The sequence below is a fragment of the Dasypus novemcinctus genome, chromosome 18 (assembly GCF_030445035.2).
Source record: "Dasypus novemcinctus isolate mDasNov1 chromosome 18, mDasNov1.1.hap2, whole genome shotgun sequence".
In the NCBI taxonomy this organism is placed as follows: Eukaryota; Metazoa; Chordata; class Mammalia; order Cingulata; family Dasypodidae; genus Dasypus; species Dasypus novemcinctus.
Genome location: NC_080690.1, coordinates 75,267,576 through 75,292,310, shown reverse-complemented (window position 1 = coordinate 75,292,310; position 24,735 = coordinate 75,267,576). Strand labels below are relative to the sequence as shown.

The following is a 24,735-nucleotide window of genomic DNA, read 5'->3' as shown; positions in this document are numbered from 1 at the left end:
GATAATAAACCTGTCTGAAAGCCACTGCAAAGTACACATTTAAGTAAATAGTAATAAAAAGTTATCTTAATTCTATTGGAAATATTCTGTTTTCATTCTAACAATGAAAAATAATATTTTTCCTCTATTACTAAAGTACCTACTGTTATCTTCATAGTAAAATTGTGTAAGTAAACAGTCATTTGATATATGTGTTACATTAAGTTGTTTAAAATATATATAAAAACAAAAAATAAACTTTAACATTGTCAAACTCTTGTGCATTCAAACCAGGCCTTAAATACATTACAGGTAGCCTCTCCATGTAAGTTATTAGCTAGGCTAGTCACTGATCCCTCAATTAAAATATGTGCTATATCAGTCTCTAGTTCTGCTCCTGAAGTCAATAAAAACTATATTGCAGTTTCAAGCTCCTGCAGCAGCCAATAATAACTCGGTACAGCCAAGTATACAATAGATATCGCCTCCAGACTGGCACTGTTCCATAGTGCCAGAGAGCACTATGCACCAGGCTAGTAAAATACTAGAAAATCTCTCTAAGATGAAAGATGCTGCAACTTGCTCACTGCGTTGAAAAACATGCTAAGTAGAGCCATAATACCAAAATACTGTAAGTGAAACTTAAACACAATTAGTATTATGGCCTGCTCTCATGGAGAGATAACATGTAAAATATTACAAACCTGAACCTCAAAACTAATAATTGCAACTCTGAATCCTTATGCATTAAGTAATACATTAGTTAATATTAAGTGCTGTACTTTTATCCTGTACTAAATATATGCCTAATAATTGTAATGTTATCTTTTCTATTTTAAATCAAGTGCAGAAGTATATTAGACATGTTCAATTCCTAGTAAAATCATTTTCTAAACAGTTAATAACATGTCTATAAAATAAAGTAGCAGTCTCAGCCAGTCTCAGTCAACTTCTATATTCTGCTGTACTCTGCTGTGTAGCAAAAGTGAGGCTTGCTTGCTAATACTGAGTCACCTATTAAATAAGTCAAAATTGCTAAAAATTGTACAATAAAAACCAAAGTGTAAAAATTTTTATTCTGTAGTTCGGATCACTCCCACAAGTAAAAACTAAGAGTATTTCCAAATTAGTGTTCTAATCCTGAGTGAAGCCAGTTGCCCAAAGAGTGCCAGTTCACCAAGAGCATCTGACAGAGCGAATGAGTGTCAATCATTGAACAGCTTAGAATGTGTCTTCAGACAAAGCTAAGTGTCTGTTACAATTTATCTCTAAAGATAAATAACTTAAAAAATATATATATACTGTTCCCACCAGCTTTTAAAGAGTGCCATCTTTATAAGCATCTAACCTTGTCTACCTCTGTAATCCAATGTGTCCTCTTTTAAAAACAAGTATTCCAAATTTTTAATTAAGTTTGTTTCTTTCAGAGTAAACATCTTATTAACCATATAAAAACTTCATCCAACTTCGTACAGAATGCCAGATCCATCTTCCTCCAGTTAGAATAAATTAAGAGTTTTACACCTTATTAAACAATGACTACAGCCCATAGCCAGCAGGAAGCAGTTACAAAAAAGAAATCGTCTCCCTTCAGCACCCCTTTTAAATTAAAGGTGTAAACTCTTTAAGAGTAAAATAAAAGTAATAGATGGATCTGGAACCTGACTGAAAATCCACGTGAGTGCCAGTAGCAGCAGAATAACTACAGAAGGCCCCTGCCCAAGATTCTGCTGTCCAGAATGAAAAGTTCTAAACTTCTAAAAACAGTCCTAGATGCTGTACTAAAGACTGATAAATAATCAATCAAAACAACAAACAGCCATCCACCTCATAGCTCCAACAATAATTATGCCAAAGCTTAGCAAGTTAAACTTTGGCAAAAGGGGGAGAATAATGTAGGCTATGGGTGGAAGGCTCTTTGTCTCTTCAGAAATGACCTAAGCTGAAAGCTGTAAGTGTGGAACAGTAAGAGGCTGCAGTCCTGCCCTTAGAGACAATAGCAACAGGCTCCAGTCCCAGGAAACAGCTTAACAATGCAAAGGCTATAAACTTTAAGTATTTTTAAAAAATGCAAAAAGTAAATATGCTAAAAGCTTATCTAAAATATCTAGAGTCCATGCTAAAAGCTTACCTAAAATGTAAAAGATATATATGCTAATTAAAGCCTATTAAGAACTGAAACAAAGAAACCATTTAGCCTTTTCTCTCTGTATAAAAGACTAAAAGACGTTTAAAAATCTTGTTCGAAACTCGGGATTCAAATAGAAGTTCCCGAGTCCGGCCAGCCGTCAATAAACCATTTTTCCTTCTCAAAATCATTCCTGAGTCCTAGCCTCTCTATACTCAAATAATTAAACTTCTCTCAAATTCTACAACACTATAGGCAGTAAAAAAGATGCCCAAGAAAGAGCTAAGTCAATACCAATTCAGCACTAAATTCCATTCCTTATTTGGTAAAGGGGAGCAGGTGAAAACTAAAATGGTTAGCATGTGATGGGGTAAGCAGTTAATCACAAACTTTTGTGTGGGAAAGTTAGATCTTCTCGGATAGGCTGTAACTTCTGAAGTATCTAATCTATGGAGAAACAGAGGAAGGGCTTGCGTGCTAGGCTTAGGGGTATAAATTGTGTCATTTTTCTTTGTTCGGCGTGCCAGCCAAGTTTTCTGGTTGTGCGCCCCTTCTTGGAAGATTGAGAATAAATTCTTTTCTTCTCCACAATCGGGTGGGCCTTATTTTCTTCCCGAAGATTTCTTTCTAACAGTCGTTAAGACAGTGGGTGGGGGGCTGAGTGGAGTGAGGCCGGGATCAAAAGTGCAAACGCCACAACCTCCGTTTCCTGAACCTCCCTCAAGCGAAAATCTCTCAAGCTCCTCCCGCACAGTCCCTAAGGACTTCTGGCGGCCCTAGCGATGCAGCGCAGAAGCCTCCTTCCGCCTCCTGGAAGCGGAACAGGCTGCGCTTGCGCCTGCGCCCAAGCTGGCTACTCATTGGCTGGAAGTAACTGCTTATCACTCAGTTGTCAGCGGCGACGCAGGCAGGAACGCCCTCGGTTACTAAGTTACCGGGAATTTCCACTCCTTACCGTACTTCTGGACTCCCTCAGGACTAAGCTGGTCTGTTTAACCAATGGAAAGTTGCCCGCACCAAAGGAGCGAGAGCTGGGCGGGGCGCGGCCGCTGCCGGGGCGCTGTAAAGGGCCCCGGCGCCTCTTCGCCGGCCTCTCCACCTCCTTCCTCGCCCGAACGGGCGGTTTTTCCAATCAACTTGACTGGGATCGGGACAAGATGGCGGCGGTGGACAGTGACGACTTGCTCTGCCCCAGCGCGGTTGTCGTAGACGAGCACTGCAAGGAGGATGCGCAGGTCGGGAGGGCACAGGGGCCTCGGGAAAGACGGCGAGGGTGGGCTGGGGGCCCCCGCGGCCCTGGAGGAGGAAGCTCGGCGTTCGCCAGGCGGCAGGGCTGGCAGCGAGTCTGCGTCCAGGTCTCATCCCTCCAGCGCTTCCGAAGCGATGAGACGGCGCCCGGGTTGGGTATCAGCGCCCCGGACGGCGGGGGTGAGGGCCTCGGACTGGGAGCCCCTGAATGGCCCCTGGAGGGGGGCGGGCCCGTGGGTTCCTGCGAGTGGGCGAGGGGCCGTGGTTTTCTCTCCGTGGGTTGCAGCGCTGTGGGGAGACCCCGGGAATGGGCTGCCTTCGCCATTGCTCTTCTTGTCAGTTGTAGACCCCTAAGAGGAGGGGCGGTTACACCCCAGGGGTGCCTAGCCTTGCAGGGCCGACTGCAGTGTAGAAGCCCCCCACCCCATCCTGCCCCCGTCGCCCAGGGGGTGGGCAGCTGCCTGAGCGGGCTCCCCTTTTCCTCCCGAGTGGGTTGTAGGGGATGGGGTCTCTCAGCCTGGCCCGAGGCCCTGAGCGGGCTGAGGGCTTCCTGGTGGACCTGGTGTCTGCGGGTCCCAGCGCCACCTCCCACCGCTGCGTGACCTTGGGCGAGTTACTCCACGGCTCTGAGCCTCTGTTTTCTATCTCCTGGACTCGCTGGGTGGTTGTGAGGACTGATTGCTTCAATACAAGTGAAACTCGGCGCCTGGCCTATTGTGAGGGCCCAGTCAATGTGTGCTGTAAGCAGTGGGAGTAGTGAGTGAAGCCGCCCCGCCCCATCCCTCTCGACCTGTTTCCCGACTTGTAAAACCGAGGAGGGTGCATTTGGGAAATTCGCCAAAGCTGGGCCCAGTTCCGAGGTTCGGGCACATGGCTGTGGTTCTGGAGTCAGATAGGCTCCCCTTTGTCGAAGGAAAAACGGCACCGGCCAGAGTTAAACAGGCAAGGATGGCTTTATTCAGTGGCTGTTAATGGAGGCGGGGGGGGGGGGGGGGGGGGGGACACGGGGGTGGCGAGGAGACAGTAAAACTCAACTAACCAGAAAAAAAAGAGAACAGCTTTTTAAGGGCTGGGGGTGGGCTGGAAGAAAATCCTGGGAAGAAAACAAGGACTGAATGAGGGATTTGCTGAGTTTCCAGTTAGGACTGTTTCCGTCGAGATGAGTGAGGGATTTCCAGAGGTCACTATCAGGGCTGCCTGATGAAGAATATTTTCTTCTCCTGTAGTTAGGCCTCCTGGCTGCTGTAAGGACCAGAGAGGAGGAGGGAGATAAGGAACTACCCAGTTAGGGCCCCTCAGGTGCTTGGTAGCCAGGTGAGAGGGAGAGGGAAGGGAAGGGGAAGATCAGAGGTGAGGCTGCTATTTACAACAGGGCCTGAAGTCCTCTCAGCATTGGTATTCCTCTCTGTCCTGTACCTGTCCCCTGTTCTGTCCATGTCCCCTCCTATCCCACGTCCTGCCTCTCCCCCTTAGAGTGATATTGCTTTTTGCTTTTCAGCATCCTTGAGGGAGCCAGAAGGCAGATACAAAGTTAACTGGGAGGCTGGCAAGAGAAAGGAAGACAGCCTTACTCAGCTTCTACTCCTGACTCTTTCACTTCTTGCTGATTGACATGGGCAAGCTATTTAAGCCTGATTCGTTCCTCTTCTGTCAATTGGGGATAATTATCTGGTTGATAGGGCAGTTGTGTGAATTGATTTGTTCAGTAAACTGCTGTGCATCAATTGTGGTGCTGGGGCAATAGCAAGGACATCAATTGCTCTGCAGGAAACAGGTGTGAATCATGTTGCCAGAGCTAAATGTAATTGTCCATGTGAGACATGCTGGGCAGTAAACAAACAGGATGTTGTGACAGGGGATCAGTGGCCATCTGAGGCCTCTACTGGGCACTGTCCTTGACTCAGGTGTACATCCGGGAACAAGACAGACAACATGCCCTGGCCTCATGGAGCTTATCAAGGTAAAGATAGGAGAGAGACAAGAAATAAAACCCAGAAATTAGGTAGGATGTGAGTTGGAGATATATACCATGGAAAAAAATAAGGAAGAGCGATGGGGGAGCAGTTTTTAAAAGTGGTTAGGAGAAGCCTCACTGAATAGGTGCTATTTGAGCAAAGACCCAAAGGAGGCAAGGAAAGGAGCCATGAGGTTCTTCAGGTAGACAGCGCAGCAAATAGAGAGGGGGATGGGGAGGGGCCATTTTAGGAGGGCAATCAGGGCAGGCCTCTCTTGGTAGGTAGGATCTTTCCAGACAAGAGGAGATAGACAATGCCAGGGGTTCTTAAGGTGTAATGAGTTTGCCCCATGGGGGAGATTGGGTAATGTCTGAAGACCATTTTAGTTGACACAACTGAGATTGGCTGTGCTGCTGGCATCTATGGGTAGAAGCCAGGGATGCCGCTCAACATCCTGCAGTGCCCATGAGGGCCCCAAGAACAAAGAGTGATGTAATCCAATGGGTCATAGTGCTGGGGCTGCCAGCACATTCTAAGGGGAAAGCCCTGAGGCAAGAGCAAGCTTGGTATCTTTGGTCACTGTATTATTTATTGCTGCTGGTACAAACTGCCTTTTCCATCTCCTAGAGGTTTTCTGCATTCCTTGGCTTCCTTCATCTGTGAAGCCCACAGCTTTCTTCCTCTTCTCTATTGCTCTTCTGTAGTCACCTTTCCCTCTTACCACAGCCAGGAAAAGTTCTCTGCTTTTAAGGATCCATCCACGTGATCCATTCCTCCCAGATAATGTGTCAGGTGCTGACCTGTGATCACATCTGCAGAGTTCTCATTGCTTTGTAAAGTAGCATAATCAATGTTTGCAGGGATTGGTTTGGGAACATCTTGTGGGAGTGGGAGGTCATTCTGCCTCCCAGTGACACTCTGGTTGGAATGTGGAGATTGAGGGGAAAGTGGTAGGAGATAAGAGGATTGTGGCCATGTGCTTTTTTTTCTCCCCATTGTCAGTTACTTTGGCCTTCCTTTGGTTTATTCCTTCAATCCTTTTAATTTTATTGCATGATGTAAATGAAGGTGAACTACTCATTCACCAAGTGTACATATTTATGGAGTGCTGGGTACTGGATCCGTGTGATTAAGCTACAGCAGTGAACAAACCAGGCAAAAATCTGTACCGTGGTGGAACTCACTTTCTTGTGGAGGCAGATGTGAGACAAACCCAACTTGAAGGCAGGTAGATGGTGAGAAGTGCCCTGGAAAAGAAGGAAACAAGAAAGGGAGGGAGAAGGGGAGGAGCAGGGAGTGGGATACAGTTTTAGGTAGAATGAGCAGGGAAGCCTTATGAAAAAGTGGCATTTGGGCAGAGAAGTGAGGGGAGGGAGCAGGCCCCTTGTATTCCAGGCAGAGAAGCCCATTGCAGAGGTCCTGACGCCAGAACATGCAGCCTGTGTTCTGGCAGGATCCAGGGAATGAGCTGTTGATGTTAGGAGATTAAGGTAAAGAAGCATCTGAGAGCCGGATGCGGGAAGGGTCTTGTAAGCCGTCACTTAACCCTGGCATTGGCAAAGTCACATAGTGCCCTAGGTCTGTTTTTGTAAAGAAATCATTCATTTCCTTATCTCTGGAACCAGGGGTTCTTACCAGCCAGCTCCAGGTTTCCCACTCAGCATTCTCAGTGAAGGAACCCACACTCATCCCACGTTACCCACCACCACCACCAAATCCAGAGCCTTAAATATCTTATTGACATGGATTATGTCATGACGTCATAGGGAATAGAGTTCAGCAGATGAGGCTCCTCTCCACTGGTTCTCACAACAGTGTACTTCTTGGGGTGAAGGAGGCTGGTACTTAACTCCATCCCTGGGCACCTTCTCTGTGGCTTCCTTTTCCTGATCATTTTCATTCATGTGTTTCAGGTCTTTATCTCTCTCTCTGTCTCTCTTACTGTGATCTTAATAGTACTTCCTATGCTCAATATTCGTTTCTTTCACATGAATCTTGGCCTGAACTTGTTTGTTTCCAGCATACCTGCAGCATGCTGGATTATACTTCAGACATCTGGTTTTGGCTGTGATCAAATGTGTGGGATGATCCTTTTGAACAGTGCCATTCCCTTGATGTCTATAATAATAACCTTTCTTGTGGATCCACATTTATGTGGGCACAGGAATGACTCCATGTTTTCTAAAAGGCCTAGAGAATATCTGACTGGGGCCTCTTCTCTGTCACTTTGGTGAGTTACTGTAAGATGGCAGTTCCTGCTAAAAGGCCCCATACCTCTTTCTGACAGATAATCCAGAAGCCTTCTGTGGGCCAGGTAGTTCTGGGAACGCAGATCAGCACCCCAGGACCCATTCCAGTTGCCTTCTGCACATGAACCCCTTGAATCTTCATAGCAACACTGTGATCTGGGTACTGGTGTTGGCCACATTTCTCAGATGAGGAAACAAGCACAAGGTGGTCTTAGTGACTTGCCTCAGTTGGTCAGAGGGAGATCCAGGATGAGACCTGGGCTCCGTGTAATCACTCCTGTCCTATATCCAAGCCATTCCTAGTTGTGGCACAGGTTGCTCAGAGCTGTGAAGGAGCCATTCGTGTTTGCATGGAATGGTAACCTGGATTTTTGTCTAGTTCTGAGAAATGGAAAATAGCAATTGTGCAATTCATTTATTCCATAAACATTGAGCAAGGCCTAAGGAATTACAGAGAGGGCCTGTGGCTACAGCTATAGGCTTGTTTATGCATCAACAAGTCCTCACTCTTCAGATCATGGGTCCCTTTGAGAATTTGATAAACTCTGGACTGCTGCCTCATAAAAATATACATACACCCCTTTAGCTTCTCTCTACCTCTACCCCTTTTCCCCTGGCACCAGAGCCCATCTTTGGGTTCTCTGGGGTTCTGTGGTCTCTAGGCTTTAGAAGTTAGTTTTCTTATTTAATTTTAATTTTAACATAAAAGAATGGAATATCCTCTCAAATATCTCTGGAAATATAACAAAATTAATATTTCATTAATTCAAAGCAAATTCAAATACCTCTGAAAGAATACACCTTATACAAACCTCATTATCTGCACTTGACCCAAAACATTCAGAAATAGAAAGGAAAACAACAGATTAAATATCTCATCCCTAGAGGCCCTGGGCTGCCTTTCTCTGCTGCCACCCATGCTGTTGGCTGCTGTTTCTCCTAGCCATGGCCTTCACCCTTGCGGTCTTCTGCTGCTGCTCACCACCGCGTTTCTCTTTTTCACCATCTGGTCTCTCACAGCAGTTGATGAACAAAGACTGATGACAGGAGTCCTATAGGCCAGTGTAATACCCTAAACCCTCTGGTTCAAAGAGGACCTCATCCACACTTTCTTCTGCGTCATGTCTCTGTGCAGTAGAATGGCTCATGCTGGGGCTCCATATGCCCCTCTTGGCAAATCATGTTTGGAGGTATTTGAGTAGACCAGTGATGAGTGGACAAGGACTCTCTGACCCTACAACCATCATGAATGCAGATATTGTAGCGTATTGTCAGAAAGCAGGATGGTGCTAATTAGCTTCTTATCCTTTAGGATTTTTAAAATTTTAATTTAATTTAATTAACTTACTTTTGAGGTACCGGGGCCTAGGACCTCATATGTGAGAAGATAGCACTCAACCCCTGAGCCACATTGGCTCCCCACCTAGGAATTTTCTTCTTTACTACCTCTAGGCAAGATCTCTGTTTTGGTGAGCCGTTATAACCACACACAGAAGAAATGACCCAGTAAAGTACATGCAAAAGCCACAAAATGAAGGGATTCCATCCAGCAAGATCCTGTTTCCAAGATTGGCCTGTGGAATCTGAAGTTACTTTAAAAATAACTACTTTTTAAATGTATCCACATTTTTTCCTTGTGGACTTTTGTTATGCTAGGAAAAAAGAATTTCAATGGAATTACATATAAATTACTATAAATACCTCATTTTGGCAGGTTCAAACTTGCATGGCTTACTGAACCATAATCCTCTGAATGATTGTACTAATTACTGACCGTTTTAGTCCACTGGAAACTTTAGTTTATAGGAACTTGTAGGGGTCATTTTGGTTTTATTGGAATGCCACCTACTTACAAATTAGCTGTAGATATCAGGTACTTTTGGTGAAATTGAAATGTCTGTCTGACATGTGGAAAACATCAGAAATTTCCTCATCTATCATGTAGTCGAATATATATGAATACATTTGAAAAAATAAGCAGTATTTTTTCCATTTGACTTTAATATTATTCCTGTATATTGCATGGGATATTTCCCATTTTTCAATCAAAGTACTATACTTTCATTCTTAAGCATAAGTGAATATGATATAAAAATATATACTGATTACTTGTGAAAAATACATTTAAAGCTATGTTGAATGTATTTTTATTTGTAAGTCATTATTTATTAAGAAATTGGAACAGTAAGTAAAATAACAATCTGGTAGCAGAAGTATTCCTGAGCATTTGCGAATATATATTACCTCCCTGCTGTTCCTTTATGCAATACAATAAAACTGGGAAATTAAAAATATATATATATAATTTTCCATTTCATATTAAAAATTCTTTTCCAAACACCTGATAATAAAGATAAATTTAAAATTTCTAAAAATAATTACTCTTTAATGACTTAAGCAAAAGATGTGATGCCAATCATTATGTCTACAGGATATTTGAATTAAAAGTAAAGAAATAAAAATTAGTTTATATGTACACAAGCAGAAGTTTTTATTTAAAGCATCTTCTCAGTCTCCCCCAACGACAACCCCGCACTCAGCTCTTGGCCCTGTGCAGTTCCCTGAAGTGAGCCCTGGGTTGCTCTGCCCGGGGTAGTTAATGGGGGATAGAAAAGGAGGGGAGACCAGACTATGCTGCACATTCTGCAGCGGCAGAGTTTCACAGCCTGGTTTCCATCACCTAGGCAGACAGTTCCAACTCCTGCTCAGTCAGGTAATAAGTTCCTATCGATGGTGGAAGGAGCTTCAGGTATTTGCCATCCAGCCACAGCCGAGGTCCCAGGGCCTCAACCTCTCCATCCTGGGGTTCTGCAGCCTCCACCCCTCCCCTGAGTCCCCCCTTTCTCGCAGTCTCTGCCGTCGCCCCCCTGGTCCAGCCCACGCCTTGGGGAGGCCCCTCACCCCGGCTCTGGGGGAGATGACCTGCACCTGTTCCGTGACTCTGTGTTTCCTCCACGCTTGTCGCGTCCCACTGGCTGCCTGTCGTGGTTGTTTCCATCCCCAAAGCCCCGGTGGGAAGTGCTCTTCCTGGGCAGGGGACGTTGGGTCCTTACCTGTGAATGTGCAGGACGGGGTGGGGGGTTGGGGGTTGGGGGAGTGGGGGAGGGTGAAGGAGTGGCTGAGAGAGGAGGAGAAAGCCTGTAAATCCAGGGAGTAAAGGCGGAATGAGGGCAAATCAGGGCAAGAGGGGATGGAGTGGGTGGATTTAGAACAAGAGTGACAGACTGAAGCCGAGGAAGAAGTAGAGGAGAAAGGGAAGTAAGATATGTAGGGGAAAAATAATCCCTGAAATGATTGGCATAATTTTCACAGATGGTGCCTGGTTGTCATTAGAATCTTATCCGGGTCCTGGTCCTCCAAAATAAGGAGAACCACTGGGATGAAGCAGAATCATAAGGTTGAGACATAACAGATCTTCCCCCCTCCCTTGTTTCCCCCCCTCCCTCCTCTGTCTCTCCCTCCCTCAGTCTCTTTTTCTCTCTGTGTGTGTCTCTCTGTCAGAAACTTCTCCATGGAGGAATCTTCGTGGCCACAAGGCTTCTCTTTTTTCTGCTGAGTTTAGACTTTTTCTGCCAAAGTGGGTCTGCTCAGCCTCAGGCTGCCACCCCAGATATCACCTCACTGAGTTTCTGGTTGAACTTTATACTCGGAATAGGAAACCTGGGAACATCAGCCCCTAAAGTGAAGGCTGTGCCAGAAGGTGCACCAGAGTCACCGACCAGCTCAGTCATTCGTCCACGTAGGTACCTCTGAAGCCTCTACTATGTGGCAGTGATTTTGTCATGACATTGGATTAAACAAATGGTAAATGGGGAATATTCTCCTGGCCTTCATCCAGGTTGCTTTTGAATGATGGAGACAGAAAACCCCATTCAATTACTATTAGTCATGGGATCAGATGATGCCCCAAAAGACCCCCCAATCAGAGGCCTGCTGTAATCATTCTCTCATATGGGGAAGACAAATGGTAAGTGGGGAATATTCTCCTGGCCTTCATCCAGGTTCCTTTTTTATTTTATTTTTTATTTTTTAAAGATTTATTTATCTCTCCCTAACCCATCATTGTTTTGCACTTGCTGTGTCTTTTCGTCTTATTTCTTTCTTTAGGAAGCATCAGAAACCGAACCCAGAACCTCCAATGTGGGAGGGATATGCCTAATCGTTTAAGCCACCTCTGTTCCCTGCTTTGTTGTGTCTCTCCTTATGTTTTTCCTCTTGTGTCTCTTGTTGCATTAGCTTGCTGTGCATGTCACTGCCAGCTCACTGTCTTCTTTAGGAGGCACCAGGAACCAAACCAGGGACCTCCCATGAGGTAGGCGGGAGCCTAATCGCTTGAGCCACATCCACTTCCCTCCAGTTTACTTTTGAATGATGGAGACAGAAAACCCCATTCAGTTACTAATAGTCTTAGGTACAAATGATGCCCCAAAGGCCCCCAGATCAAAGGCCTGATAAAATCCACCTCTCATGGGTCCCCAACTTCCTTGCCTCTCCCTCATATCCTCATCCCATGCAGCTCTGCCTCCTCTGTGCTTCCTCACAGGTGGAGGAAAACATAAGCTCAAATCAACTGGTGTCACTTCAGATTCCTGGCTCAGTTCTTCTTGAATTCCCTTATTTGTCTCTTCCATACCTTTTTCTCTAGACCCCCTCCAAAGTCCAATACCTCCTTCGATGTTGGAAACTGAGGCACAGTGGCCTCACAAGGAGAGACGTGCTGTTTCCCTGGCTACATTTGCAACCTAAGGAATGTGGTAATTAAGAGTTCCTGGCAGATAGGAGGAAGCTGTTAAAGGCTGAATGAGAAGATGAGCACATACCTTGTGTAGTAAATAGAACACTTAGACTTTGTACCTTGAGATAAGATTTTTAAAAATTCCTTAGTCTATGCGTAATACTGATAGTTAACTGCCTGTTACTGCTTGTTGTCATGTAGGCTACAGGCTACGTTCCTGCTTGTTGTCATATAGATTGAGGTATATAGAGAGCCCCTTGTAAACAATAAAGTTGTCTGATGAGTCTCTACTCGCAGACCTCCTGATCCCAGCTCTCTCGTTCTTTCTTATTCTTTCTTTCTCTTTCTTTCACTCTCCTTTTTCTCTTTCTCTCATTCCTGATACCCTTTGGTAGATTTGGGCCCAAATCTCCAACACTTCCCCATCTTTTCTCTCAAAGAACTTGTTTCTTCCTCCATGGAAGCCATGGGAGAGATCTTCCCTAACTGGGCCACCCACCTGCCTCTGACCTGGGTCCCCTGCTTTGCTGTTGACTGGGGATGGTCTGGTCCTGCTCCTGGCTGCTGCCAACCATGGGATTGTGCACAAGTCCTTAGGTCCCTTGTAGTCTCAGGAGAACACTCATCTTGCTACTGCAACATCAACATTTTATAAAAATTCTTTTAATTCTAGAAGTTGTAGGTTTACAGAATAATCATGTAAAACTGCAATGTTCTAATATAACCCCCCCACTGTTGACACTTTGCATTAGTGTAGTACCTTCGTTACCAGTGATGTAAGAATATTAAAATTGTACTGTTTCCTATAGTCTATAGTTTATAGTTTATATTGGATGTATTTATTCCTGATATACCACTCTGCTATTAACACCTTACATTAGTGTGGTACCTTTGTTATAATTCATGTAAGAACTCATACTATTAACTGTAATCTGTCAATTACAATAGCATTCACTGTGTAATACAATCCTAAGTTTTATCTTTGAATTTTTATTTTATTAACATATATGACCTAAAATTCCCCTTTAAACCACATTCATATGTATAATTCCATGATGTTGTTTACACTCACGATATTGTCACCATCACCACCAAGTGTCAGAACTTTACAATCAACCTAAATATATATTCTATACAAATTAAGCAATAAATCCCCATTCTCTACCCCCAATCCAATGCCTGTTAACCTATATTCTAGAATTTAACTCTATAACATAGTTTGTTTATTATGTCATCAGTGAGATCATACAATATTTGTCTTTTTGTGTTTGCCTTAATTTCACTCATGTCTTCAAGGTTCATCCAGGTTGTCTCAGGTATGTTGGCTTCCCTCTTCTTTACTGCTGAATAATATTCCATTGTGTGTATATGTTGTAGAATTTGAGAGAAGTTCAATTACTTGAGTATAGAGAGGCCAGGACTCAGGAATGATTTTGAGAAGGAAAAATGGTTTATTGATGGCCGGCCAGACTCGGGAACTTTCTGTTTGAATCCTGAGCCCCCAACAAGATTTTTTAGTCCCTTTTATACAGAGGAAAGGCCAAATGGTCCTTTTGTTTCAGTTCTCAATAGGCTTGAATTAGCATATATTTCCACATCTTAGTAAGCTTTTAGCATGGACCTCATGGATAAGCTTTTAGCATATTTGCTTTGCATTTCCCCTGAATACTTAGTTTATAGACCCTGTCTCCTGCTCGGCAAGGGCAGGACTGCAGCCTTTTATCATCCCACACCCACAAGTCACAGATAGTTTAGGTTATCTCTGAAGAGACAAAGAGCCTGCCACCCATAGCCCACATCATATATACCACATTTTCTTTATCCATTCATCAGCTGATCCACACTTGGATTGCTTTTATCTTTTGGTGATTGTGAATGATGCTGCTATGAACATTTTCCTGCAAATATGTGTTCAAAACCCTGCATTCAATTCTTTGGGTGTACACCTAGTAGGGAATAACTGCACCACATGGTAATTCTGTACTTAGCATTCTGAGGAACTGCCAAACTGTCTTCCTATGCAGTAGAATCATTTTGCCTTCCCATCAGCCATGAATGAGTGGTTGTAAAATGCTATCTCATAGTGGTTTTGCTTTTCATTTCCCTAATAGCTAGTGACTTTGAGCATCTTTTCATGTCCTTTTTACACATTTGTATATCCTCTTTGGAGAAATGTCTATTCAAATCTTTTGCCCATTTGTTTTAATTGGACTGTTTGTCTTTTTATTGTTGAGTTATAGGATTTCTTTATATGTTCTGGATATTAAACCCTTATTAGATACATGGATTCCAAATATTTTTTCCCATTGAGTAGGTTGTCTTTTTCACTTATAAAGTTCTCTGATACACAAATGTTTTTAATTTTGATGTGGTCCTATTTCTCTGTTTTCTTTTGTTGCCGGTGCTTTGAATATAAAGTCTAAGAAACCATTACCTAACAAAAAATTCTGAAGATTGTTCCCTTCATTTTCTTCTAGTATTTTTATAGTCCTGGTTCTTATATTTAGGTCTTTGATCCATTTTATTTTACTTTATTTTTTAAAGATTTATTTTTCTAATTTATTTCTCTCCCCTTCCCCCTGCCCCCCACTTGTTTGCTTTCTGTGTCCATTTGCTGTGTTTTCTGTGACTGCTTCTATCCTTAATAGCGGCACCGGGAATCTGTGTTTCTTTTTGTTGTGTCATCTTGTTGTGTCAGCTCTCCATGTGTGCAGTGCCATTCTTGGGCAGACTGCACTTTCTTTTATGCTGGGTGGCTCTTCTTATGGGGTACACTCCTTGCTCATGGGGCTCCCCTGTGCAGGGGACACCCCTACGTGGCACGGCACTCCTTGCATGCACCAGCACTGCGCGTGGGCCAGCTCCACACGAGTCAAGGAGGCCAGGGGTTTGAACCGTGGACCTCCCATGTGGTAGGCGGGCACCCTGTCCATTGGGCCAAGTCTGCTTCCCTGATCTATTTTATATATGATGTGAGTTATGGGTCCTCCTTCATTCTTTTGCTTATGGATATTAACTTTTGCCAACATTATTTGTCCTAGAGACTATTCTTTTTTTATTTTTATTTTTTTAGCATTTTGTACACAAAGGTTTATTTCTCAATTAAATATTCCCTTTAAACACTAGGAATGAATTCTAAATCTTCATAAGATAAATTAAAAATGAAATCCCTCCAGTATGATGTGTGTGTAAGTACTGTATTCATGGTCACTACTAGCATTTACTGTTTAACATGAAAAACAAAGACAGGTTATTAAAAATCATGCTACTGGATTTCTAACTGTCCTAGAGACTATTCTGTCCCAGTTAAGTGAACTTTGCAGGCTTGTCAAAAATCAGTTGGCTATAAATGTGATTTGATTCCATTGCTCTATCTGTCCATCTGGCAGTAGCATAGTGTTTTCTTTATTCTCACATACACACACAGACATATATATATATATTTATATTATAACACATGTATAAATAACAATCATTATAGGCTACTTGATATACCTATAATTATATATATAAACACGTGGAGATAATTTCATCATTTGTCTCTTCATGTTTATACACTATTGTCAGCTTATCCATGCTTGCTTTGGGAATGGCTTGCTGTTCTTTTTCTCGTTTCTCCAGTTGTTCTTTATATATTTGATTTTATCTCTTTCTTCATTTTTTTATATAGGTGTTTAGAGCTATAAATTTCCCTCTCTGTGCTTCCTTTTCTGTATCCTGTTAAGTCCCTTCCAAATAAATACCTGTCCTGTATCCTGTAAGTCCCTTCCTAATAAATTTGATATTTACCAAATCAATTTTATTGACATATACTAATAAAACATACAATTCATCAAAAGTGTACAATAAATAAATGGTTCATTGTAATCACATAGCTCTGCGTTCATCACTTCAATCATTAATAGAGCATTTTCTTTAATTCAATATAACAATAAACAAGAAATCACATTTTGATGTGAAAATTCTTCACCTCTCAATCTCTCTGTGTTGCCATTTGCATTTGTTCCTTGAACACACATCTATTCAAGTCTTTTGCCCATTTTCTAATCAGGTCGTTTGTCTTTTTATTGTTGCGTTATAACATCTTTTTATATATCTTGGGTATTAAACCCTTATCGGGCATGTGATTTCCAAAATTTTTCTCCCATTGAGTCAGCTTCATCCTTTTGACAAAGTCCTGTGAGGTACAAAAGTGTTTTATTTTGAGGAGGTCCCATTTATCTACTTTTTCTTTTGTCGCGCATGCTTTGGGTATAAGGTCCAAGAAACCAACACCTACCATAAGGTCTTTATGATCTTTCCCTATAATTTTTTTCTAGTGGTTTTATGGTTCTGACTTTTATATTTAGGTCTTTGATCTATTTTGAATTGATTCTTGTATAGAGAGTATGATAGGGGTCCTCATTCATTGATTTGGTTATAGAGATATCCATTTGTCCCAGCACCATTTGTTGAAAAGACTGTTTTGTCCTTTTCATTTATTTACTTCTCTCCCCTTTCCCCTCCAACCCCCCGTTGTCTGCTCTCTGTGTCCATTTGCTGCGTGTTCTTCTTTGTTCACTTCTGTTGTTGTCAGCGCCATGAGAATCTGTGTTTCTTTTTGTTGCATCATCTTGTTGTGTCAGCTCTCCATGTGTGTAGCACCATTCCTGAGCAGGCTGAACTTTGTATCGCGCTGGGTGGCTCTCCTTATGGGGCGCACACCTTGCGCGTGGGGCTCCTCTACGCGGGGACACCTCTGCATGGCACAGCACTCCTTGTGCACATCAGCACTGTGCGTGGGCCAGCTCCACACAGGTCAAGGAGGCCCAGGGTTTGAACCACGGACCTCCCATGTGGTAGACGGATGCCCTATCCACTGGGCCAAGTCCTCTTCCCTGTTTTGTCCCATTAATACAGCTTTGGTAAGTGTCAAAAACCAGTTTACTATAGAAGTAAGGGTTTATTTCTGGATGCTCAATTCTATTCCACTGACCAATGTGTCTATCTTTATGCCAGTACCATGCTGTTTTGTTTTTTTTTTAAGATTTGTTTATTTATTTTCCCCCTTCCCCTTTCTCCTGCCCTGCTGTTTTTGCTATCTGTGTTGTCTTCTCATTTCCTTTCCTGTAGGATTCACTGGGATTTGATCCTGGAGACCTCTGATGTAGAAAGAGGTTCCCTGTCAAGAGCGCTACCTCAGTTCCTGGTTTCTGCTGTGCTTCCCCTTGACTCTCCCCTAGTCTCTCTATTGATGCATCATCATCTTGCTGTGTGACTCACTTGCACAAGCACTGACTCACCACATGGGCAGTCATGGGGGCACTGGCTCATCACATGGGCACTTGCACAGGCACTGGCTCACCATGCGGGTGCACTTTCTCTTCTTTTTTCACCAGGAGGACCCAGGAATTGTTCCTAGGTCCTCCCACATGGTAGGAGGAAGCTCTATCACTTGAGCCACATCTACTTCCCAGTACCATGCTGTTTTGACCACTGTAGCTTTGTAATATATTTCAAAGTCAGGCATTGAATCTATAAATCAGTTTGGTTAGGATTGACATCTTCATGATATTTAGTCTTCCATCCCTAAACATTAGAATGTCTTTCCATTTGTTTAGGTCTTCACTGATTTCTTTTAGCATTGTTTTGTAGTTTCCTACATGTAGGTCCTATTCTTCTTTGCTTAAATGGATTGCTAGGTATTTGAAACTATTTGTAGCTATTGTAAATGGGATTTTCCCCCTGATTTCCCCAACAAATTGTTTAATAATAGTGTACAAAAACCTTACTTGTTTGTGGGTGCCAATCATGTATCCTGCCACTTAACTGAACTCATTTATTAGCTCAAATAGCTTTTTAATAGACATTTCAGAATTTTCTAAATACAAGATCATGTCATCCACAAATAGAGTTTTACTTTCTCTTTTCCCATTTGGATGGCTTTTAATTTTTTTTTTCCTTTGCCTAATTGCTACAACTAGATTTCAATGTTGAATAACAATGGTGCCAGTTGGCATCCTTGTCTTGTTCCTGATCTTAAAGGAAAAGCTTTTAACCTTTCCCCATAGAATATGTTGTTGGTTCTGGGTTTTTCATATGTGCCTTTTATCAGTGAGGAATTTTCCTTCTATTACTATCTTTCAAAGTGTTTTTATCAAGAAAGGATGCTGGATTTTGTCAAATGCTTTTCTGCTTGGATTGAGATAATCATGTGGTTTTATTCCTTCAGGCTGTTAGTGTGGTGTATCACACTGATTGACTTTTCTTATGTTGGACCAGCCTTGCATACCAAGAATAAATCCCACTTGATTGTGATGTATGTCTTTTGGTATGCTGTTGGATTCGATTTGCAAGTATTTTGTTGAGAATTTTGGCATCTATGTTCATTAGAGAGATTGGTCTGTAATTTTCTTTTCTTGTAGTATCTTTATCTGGCTTTGGTATTAGGGTGGTATTAGGGTATTGGCTTCATAAAATGTGTTGGATAATTTTCCCTCCTCTTCAATCTTTAGGGAGAGTTTAAACAGGATTGGTGTTAATTCTTCTCAAAATGCTTCATGTGATTCACCTGTGAAGTCATCTCGTCTTGGACATTTCTTTGTTGGTAGATTTTTAATGATGGATTCAATCTCTTTAAATGTGGCTGGTTTGTTAAATTCTTATAGTGTCAGTGAAGGTTGTTTGTGTAATTTTAGGAAATTGTCCATTTCATCTATGTTGTCTAGTTTGTTGGCATATAGTTTCTCATAGTATCCTCTTATGATCCTTTTTATTTCTGTGGTGTCAATCATAACTTCCCCCCTTTCATTTCTGATTGTATTTATTTGCATCTTCTCACTACTTTTCTTTGTTAGTCTAGCTAGGGGTTTGTCAATTTTATTGATCTTCTCAAAGAACCAGCTTTTGGTTTTGTTGATTTTCTCTGCAGTTTTTTTGCTCTCAATTTCATTTATTTCTGCTCTTATCTTTATTATCTCTTTCCTTCTGCTTGCTTTGGGTTTAGTTTACTGTTCTTTTTCAAGTTTCTCTAGTTCAAGTAGATCTAGGATTTTATCTTTTTCTCTTTTTTAATATAGACCTTTAAGGTTATAAATTTCTGTATCAAGACTGCCTTCATGGGAAGAGGATTTGGCTCAACTGTTAGAGTATCCACCTGCCACATGGGAGGTCAAGGGTTCAAACCCAGGGCCTCCTGACCCATGTGGTGAGCTGGCCCATACACAGTGCTGATGTGAACAAGGAGTGCTGTGTCATGCAGGGGTGTCCCTTGCATAGGGGAGCCCCACATGCAAGGAGTACACCCTGTAAGGAGAGCCGCCCTGCATGAAAAAAGTGCAGCCTGCCCAGGAGTGGCACCATACACATGGATAGCTGATGCAGCGAGATGATGCAATGAAAAAACACAGATTCCCAGTGCTGCTGACAAGAATACAAGCTGACACAGAAGAACACACAGCAAATGGACACAGAGAGCAGACAACTGGGTGGAGCGGAAGGGGAGAGAAATTTAAAAACAAGACTGCCTTGTATCCCTTAAGTTTTGATAAGTTGTGTTCGTGTTTTCATTTGTCTCAATATATTTACTGATTTCACTTGCCGTTTCTTCTTTGACCCACTGATTATTTAGGAGTGTGTTGTTTAGCCTCCACACATTTGTGAATTTACTTTTTTCCTATTTTTGATTTCCAGTTTATTTCCATTATGATCTGAGAAGGTGCTTTGTATAATATCAGTCTTTTTATATTTATTGAGAACTGCATTATGCCCTAAGACCTTTCCTGGAGAAAGATCCATGGGCATTTGAGAAGAATATATAACCCACTAAGTTTGAATGCAATGTTCTGTATTTGTTTGTTAGGTCTAACTCACTTATCATATTGTTCAAGTTCTCTGTTTCCTTGTTGATATTCTGTCTAGTTGTTCTATCTAATGATATGAGTGGTATTTTGAAGTCTCCAATGATTATTGTAGAGATGTTTATTTCTCCCTTCAGTTTTGCAAGAGTTTGCCTCACATATTTTGGAGCACCCTGGTTAGGTGCATAGACATTTATGACTGTTATGTCTTCCTGGTGGATCATCCCTTTTGTTAATATATAATATCCTTCTGATCCCTTATCACTTTTTAAAAAGATTTATTCATTTATTTCTCCCCACCCTCTTGTTGTTTACATTTGCTGTATTTGTTTGTTGTGTGCTGGTCTTCTTTTTTAGGAGACGCTGGAAATTGAACACAAGACTTCCAATGTGGTAGGGAGGTGACTAATGACTTGAGGCACCTCCACTCCCTGCTTTGTTGTATCTCTCATTACGTTTTTCCTCATGTTTCTTGCTGCATCATGTTTTTGCATCAACTCGCTATCTTGCTTCTCTTCTTTAGGAGGCACCAGGAGCCAAACCGTGGACCTTCTGTGTGGTAGGTGGGAGCTCAATTGTTTGAGCCACATCTACTCCCACCCCCCCCCTTTTTTGATGTTGTTAGTAGGTAAGGGATTGAATGCAGGAACTTGTACGTGGGAAGCAGATGCCCAACCACTGACCTGCATCTGCTACCCGTAAGAATTGTTTTTTCATTTCTTTGTTTTTGTTTGTTTGGACAAATGTTAGGACTGGTTAGAACTCCTCTCTCAGGTTTCCTGTATCAGTCACAACTCTTTTCCCAAGGGAACCTTTCCTTTCTGTCACATGTCAGGATCAAAACAACAAAGTTCTCACCTCCTGTGTCTTCTTGAGTGAGTGTCTGGATTTATATAAGTACACCAAGGGGGCCGGGACCCAACTTAAGTCATGCCTTGTTGACATGGTTGAATTAAAGCCCTAATCTTAACAGGTAATATAATAAAGAGCCCCTGAACTGAATCCAATATTATCAAAGGGTATCACTGCCAGATGAATAGATTAGTTTACAAACATAATCTTTCTCTTTTTGAGATTCATAAATAATCTCAAACTGTCACAACTGCATTTTGTTAATAAGTTGAATTAATATGGAAGAACACTGGAAAGTTCTGTAAAAGAAGAGTGATAAGCAGATACCTACTCTGCCTGATTTTATAATGTATTTGAAGTTAAACATGTGAATCACTGTGTTTTTGACTCATATTGATTTGGGATACAGTTTAAAGTTCTGAAACCCACAACAATGGTAGAGGATGTTTCATTACATAATTGCTTTTAAAATGTGAAATCCTATAAAGTGTAATGCTAAGAGGTTCTTTAAATCATTCTCAGTACACCATCCAAAGGATACCCTGCTATTCCCATAGTGATTCTCATGCTGCAGGTGCTTTAAGTGAAACTGGCTATAATTCAGCTTAGACATTGAAGCAGACAATTTTATCTTTGCCATCAGAAAGTATGGGTCTAAGTTCAGATCCTACCATTGTAGTTTGTTTTTGTTTTTGTTACTGCTTTTGATTTTCAGGAGTTACCTGGGATTGAACCCAGGACCTGGTACATGAGAAGCAGGTGCTCAGTCCCTAAGCTACACCCACTCCCCCTTTGTTGTTGTTGTTTTTTTTTAACTAGGTTACCTAGAATAATGTTGACAATGTGTAGTTCCAATTAAGCACAATTTGCAATTTGTGCATGTTCGTTGTACCAAAAATGCGGAAATGGATTTGCATATAAAATGATAGATCATGAAAATCCAAGAAAATCTGTATTCTCAGACTACTCTCTTTATTGCAATTAAATGTGTGTGCATGTGTATGTGTGTGTGCATGCCCAGGGCCCATGGTGTGTACAAAAGACATTTTCATTTCATAAAAAGTTTAATATTATGTGTGTGTGTGTAAGCACATACACAATGAACTTTTACCAAGTTCCATGCTTTTGTTCTTAAACTTGTTTCCAGTGTGCTCTGTGAAGAAATCTTCTGCCAATCTACTTTTTTTTTTTAAGATTTATTTATTTATTTCTTCTACTCCTCCCCCTGCCCTGTTGCACTCACTGTCTGCTCTCTCTATCCATTCTCTGTGCGTTCTTCTGGGTCTGCTTGTCTTCTCTTTAGATGGCACCAGGAACTGATTCTGGGACCTTCCAGAGTGAGAGAGAGGTGATCAATCTCTTGCGCCCCCTCAGCTCCCTGGTCTACTGCGTCTCTTATTACTCTCCTCTGTGTCTCTTTTTGTTGTGTCATCTTGTTACACCAGCAGTCCTACATGGGCCAGCACTCCACGTGGACCAGCTCACTACACAGGCCAGCTTGCCTTCACCAGGAGGCCCCAGGAATCAAACCCTGGACCTCCTATATGGTAGATGGGAGCCCAGTTGCTTGAGCCACATCTGCTTCCCAATTTACTTTTTTTTTATCTCCCCCTTGCAGCTTTTTGCATGCTGTCTGCCTTCTGTGTCCATTCGCTGTACATTCTTCTGTGTGTATTTATTTATTTTATTTCCCCTCCTCGTGGCTTGCTTACTGTCTGCTCTCTGTGTTCATTCTCTGCAGGCTCTTCTGTGTTCTCACTTGTCTCCATTCTTTTTTGTTGTTGTTGTTATTGCACCACCTTGCTGAGTCAGCTCTCCATGGCATCTGAAGGCTGGGCAGTGCTCCACAGCATCTACGGGCAAGCCTGCCTTCCCAAGGAGGCCCCAGGATGCATACTGAGAGCCTCCCATATGGTAGATGGGAGCTCATCTGATTGAGCCACAGCCACTTCCCCCCAATTTACTTTTAATGCTGTATGTGTTCCTTACTTGTTTGATCCTTTAGATTCAATTCTAAAGGCCAACTTCCTGGGTTCAGGTGCTGGCTCTGCCATTTATTAACTGTTTCCTCTGATGTAAATTCTTTCTATGCTTTGACTCATTTGTCTCCTCTTTAAACTAAAGTAGAATTTGATCTTCCTTTAACAAACTTTTATATCATTATAGGAGATAGTCAAGTGACTCATTTAGAGTAATGCTGAACACATGAAGAGTATTCAAAAACTGTTAGTGTTTGCTCTTGCTGTTCCCTCAACAATTTGTAGATTCTGACTTTTCTGAACCACTATGGACTTTGTTTTCCCTGAGGATGCTAGTCCTGCTCTAGCTCATTTGATACTACTCTGGTGTGTACATGACAGCTAGTACTTCTGTACAGAGGACCCTTGTTGAACATTTTTTGTTTGTATATCATTCGCAAATTTGAAATCATCTTTTAGTGTGTATTTTATATCCTTTTGATGGAAAAGCATGATGATGTTTGTTGAAAGGGAAAGTCTAAGGTCCTGTAATTACTAGAAGGAGAGCCAAGAAATGAAATTTCGTAAAGTACAGCATTCATATACCACATCTGAAATATGAATACCATGGCATTCTAAGCCCCCTCTCAATCAGAAAGAGTGAGCATTACCATCCTAGAGTCCTCAGAATTAAGGAATGAACACACAGATGGGGAATGCAGCTGTGGACTAAAGTAGATTTTTTGTTATTATTATAGTAATGGAAGACCTTGTAACATTGGTGTGAATGCAGTGGTCACCAGAGGTTCTGAGGGGAGGGAGAGGGAAAAGTAGGTCTAACAGGGTGCATTGTTGGGATACTGCAGTTGTTCTGAATGATGCAGAAATGATGGATACAGGCCATTACACAGTTTGTCAAAACCTATAAAAATGTGTGGTGGCAAGTGAAAACTGTAATGTGAACTGTTGATCATTTCAATATGTGTTCATCACTTGTAACAAATGAACCACACTAATGAGGGATGTTGTTGGGAAGGGTGTGGGAGGGGGAGGGTGTGGGATTTATAGGAATCCATTTATTCCATATATGTATATATTTTAGGTACAGTAACTGGGGATTGAACTTGGGACCTCATATGTGGGGAGCCAGCACTCAACTACTGAGGCATATCTGCTAGCACCTATATTTTCTTTTTTTAAAATTTTATTTATTTTTTCATTGTATTTTTCTGAAGATACATAGATTACAAAAAAATGTTGCATTAAAAAATATAAGAGTTTCCCATATACCCCACACTCCATCCACTCCTCCCATATCAACAACCTCTTTCATCATTGTGGCATATTCATTGCATTTGGTGAATATATTTTGGAGCACTGCTGCACCGCATGGATAATAGTTTACATTGTAGTTTACACTCTCTCCCAGTACATTCAGTGGGTTTTGGCAGGATATATAATGTCCAGCATCTGTCCCTGCAATATCATTTAGGACAACTCCAAGTCCTGAAAATGCCCCCATGTCACATCTCTTCTTCCTTCTCCCTGCCCTCAGCAACTACCATGGCCACTTTCTCCACATCAATGCTACAATTTCTTCCATCACTAGTCACAATAGTTCTATAGAAGAATACCAGTAAGTCTACTCTAATCCATATTTTATTCCTCCATCCTGTGGACCCTGAGATGGTGATGCCCACCCCACCTCTATATCAACAGAGGGCTTAGATCCCACATGGTTGATGGATATGATTCTCCTGCTTGCAGTTGTAGGCACTCTCAGTTCTGTGGTG

General features: G+C 42.0%; 1 protein-coding gene across 4 annotated transcripts in view; it reads left to right on the top strand.

The window, feature by feature from the left end:
* Positions 1-2,993: 2,993 nt before the first annotated feature.
* LOC101445455 (zinc finger protein 677-like) overlaps positions 2,994-24,735 on the top strand; it is a 61,723-nt gene continuing 39,981 nt past the window's right edge. For 2 of the 4 annotated variants that reach the window (XR_011646437.1, XM_058279430.1), the window contains exon 1: positions 3,258-3,342. Coding sequence is in view for 1 of the 4 variants with exons in the window: in XM_058279431.1 (XP_058135414.1) it covers positions 3,265-3,342 (78 nt within the window). In the remaining 3 variants the exon portion in view is untranslated. Of the gene's footprint in view, positions 3,343-24,735 lie in introns of all 4 variants that reach the window. The other 2 variants (XM_058279431.1, XM_058279435.2) reach the window with 2 other exon arrangements.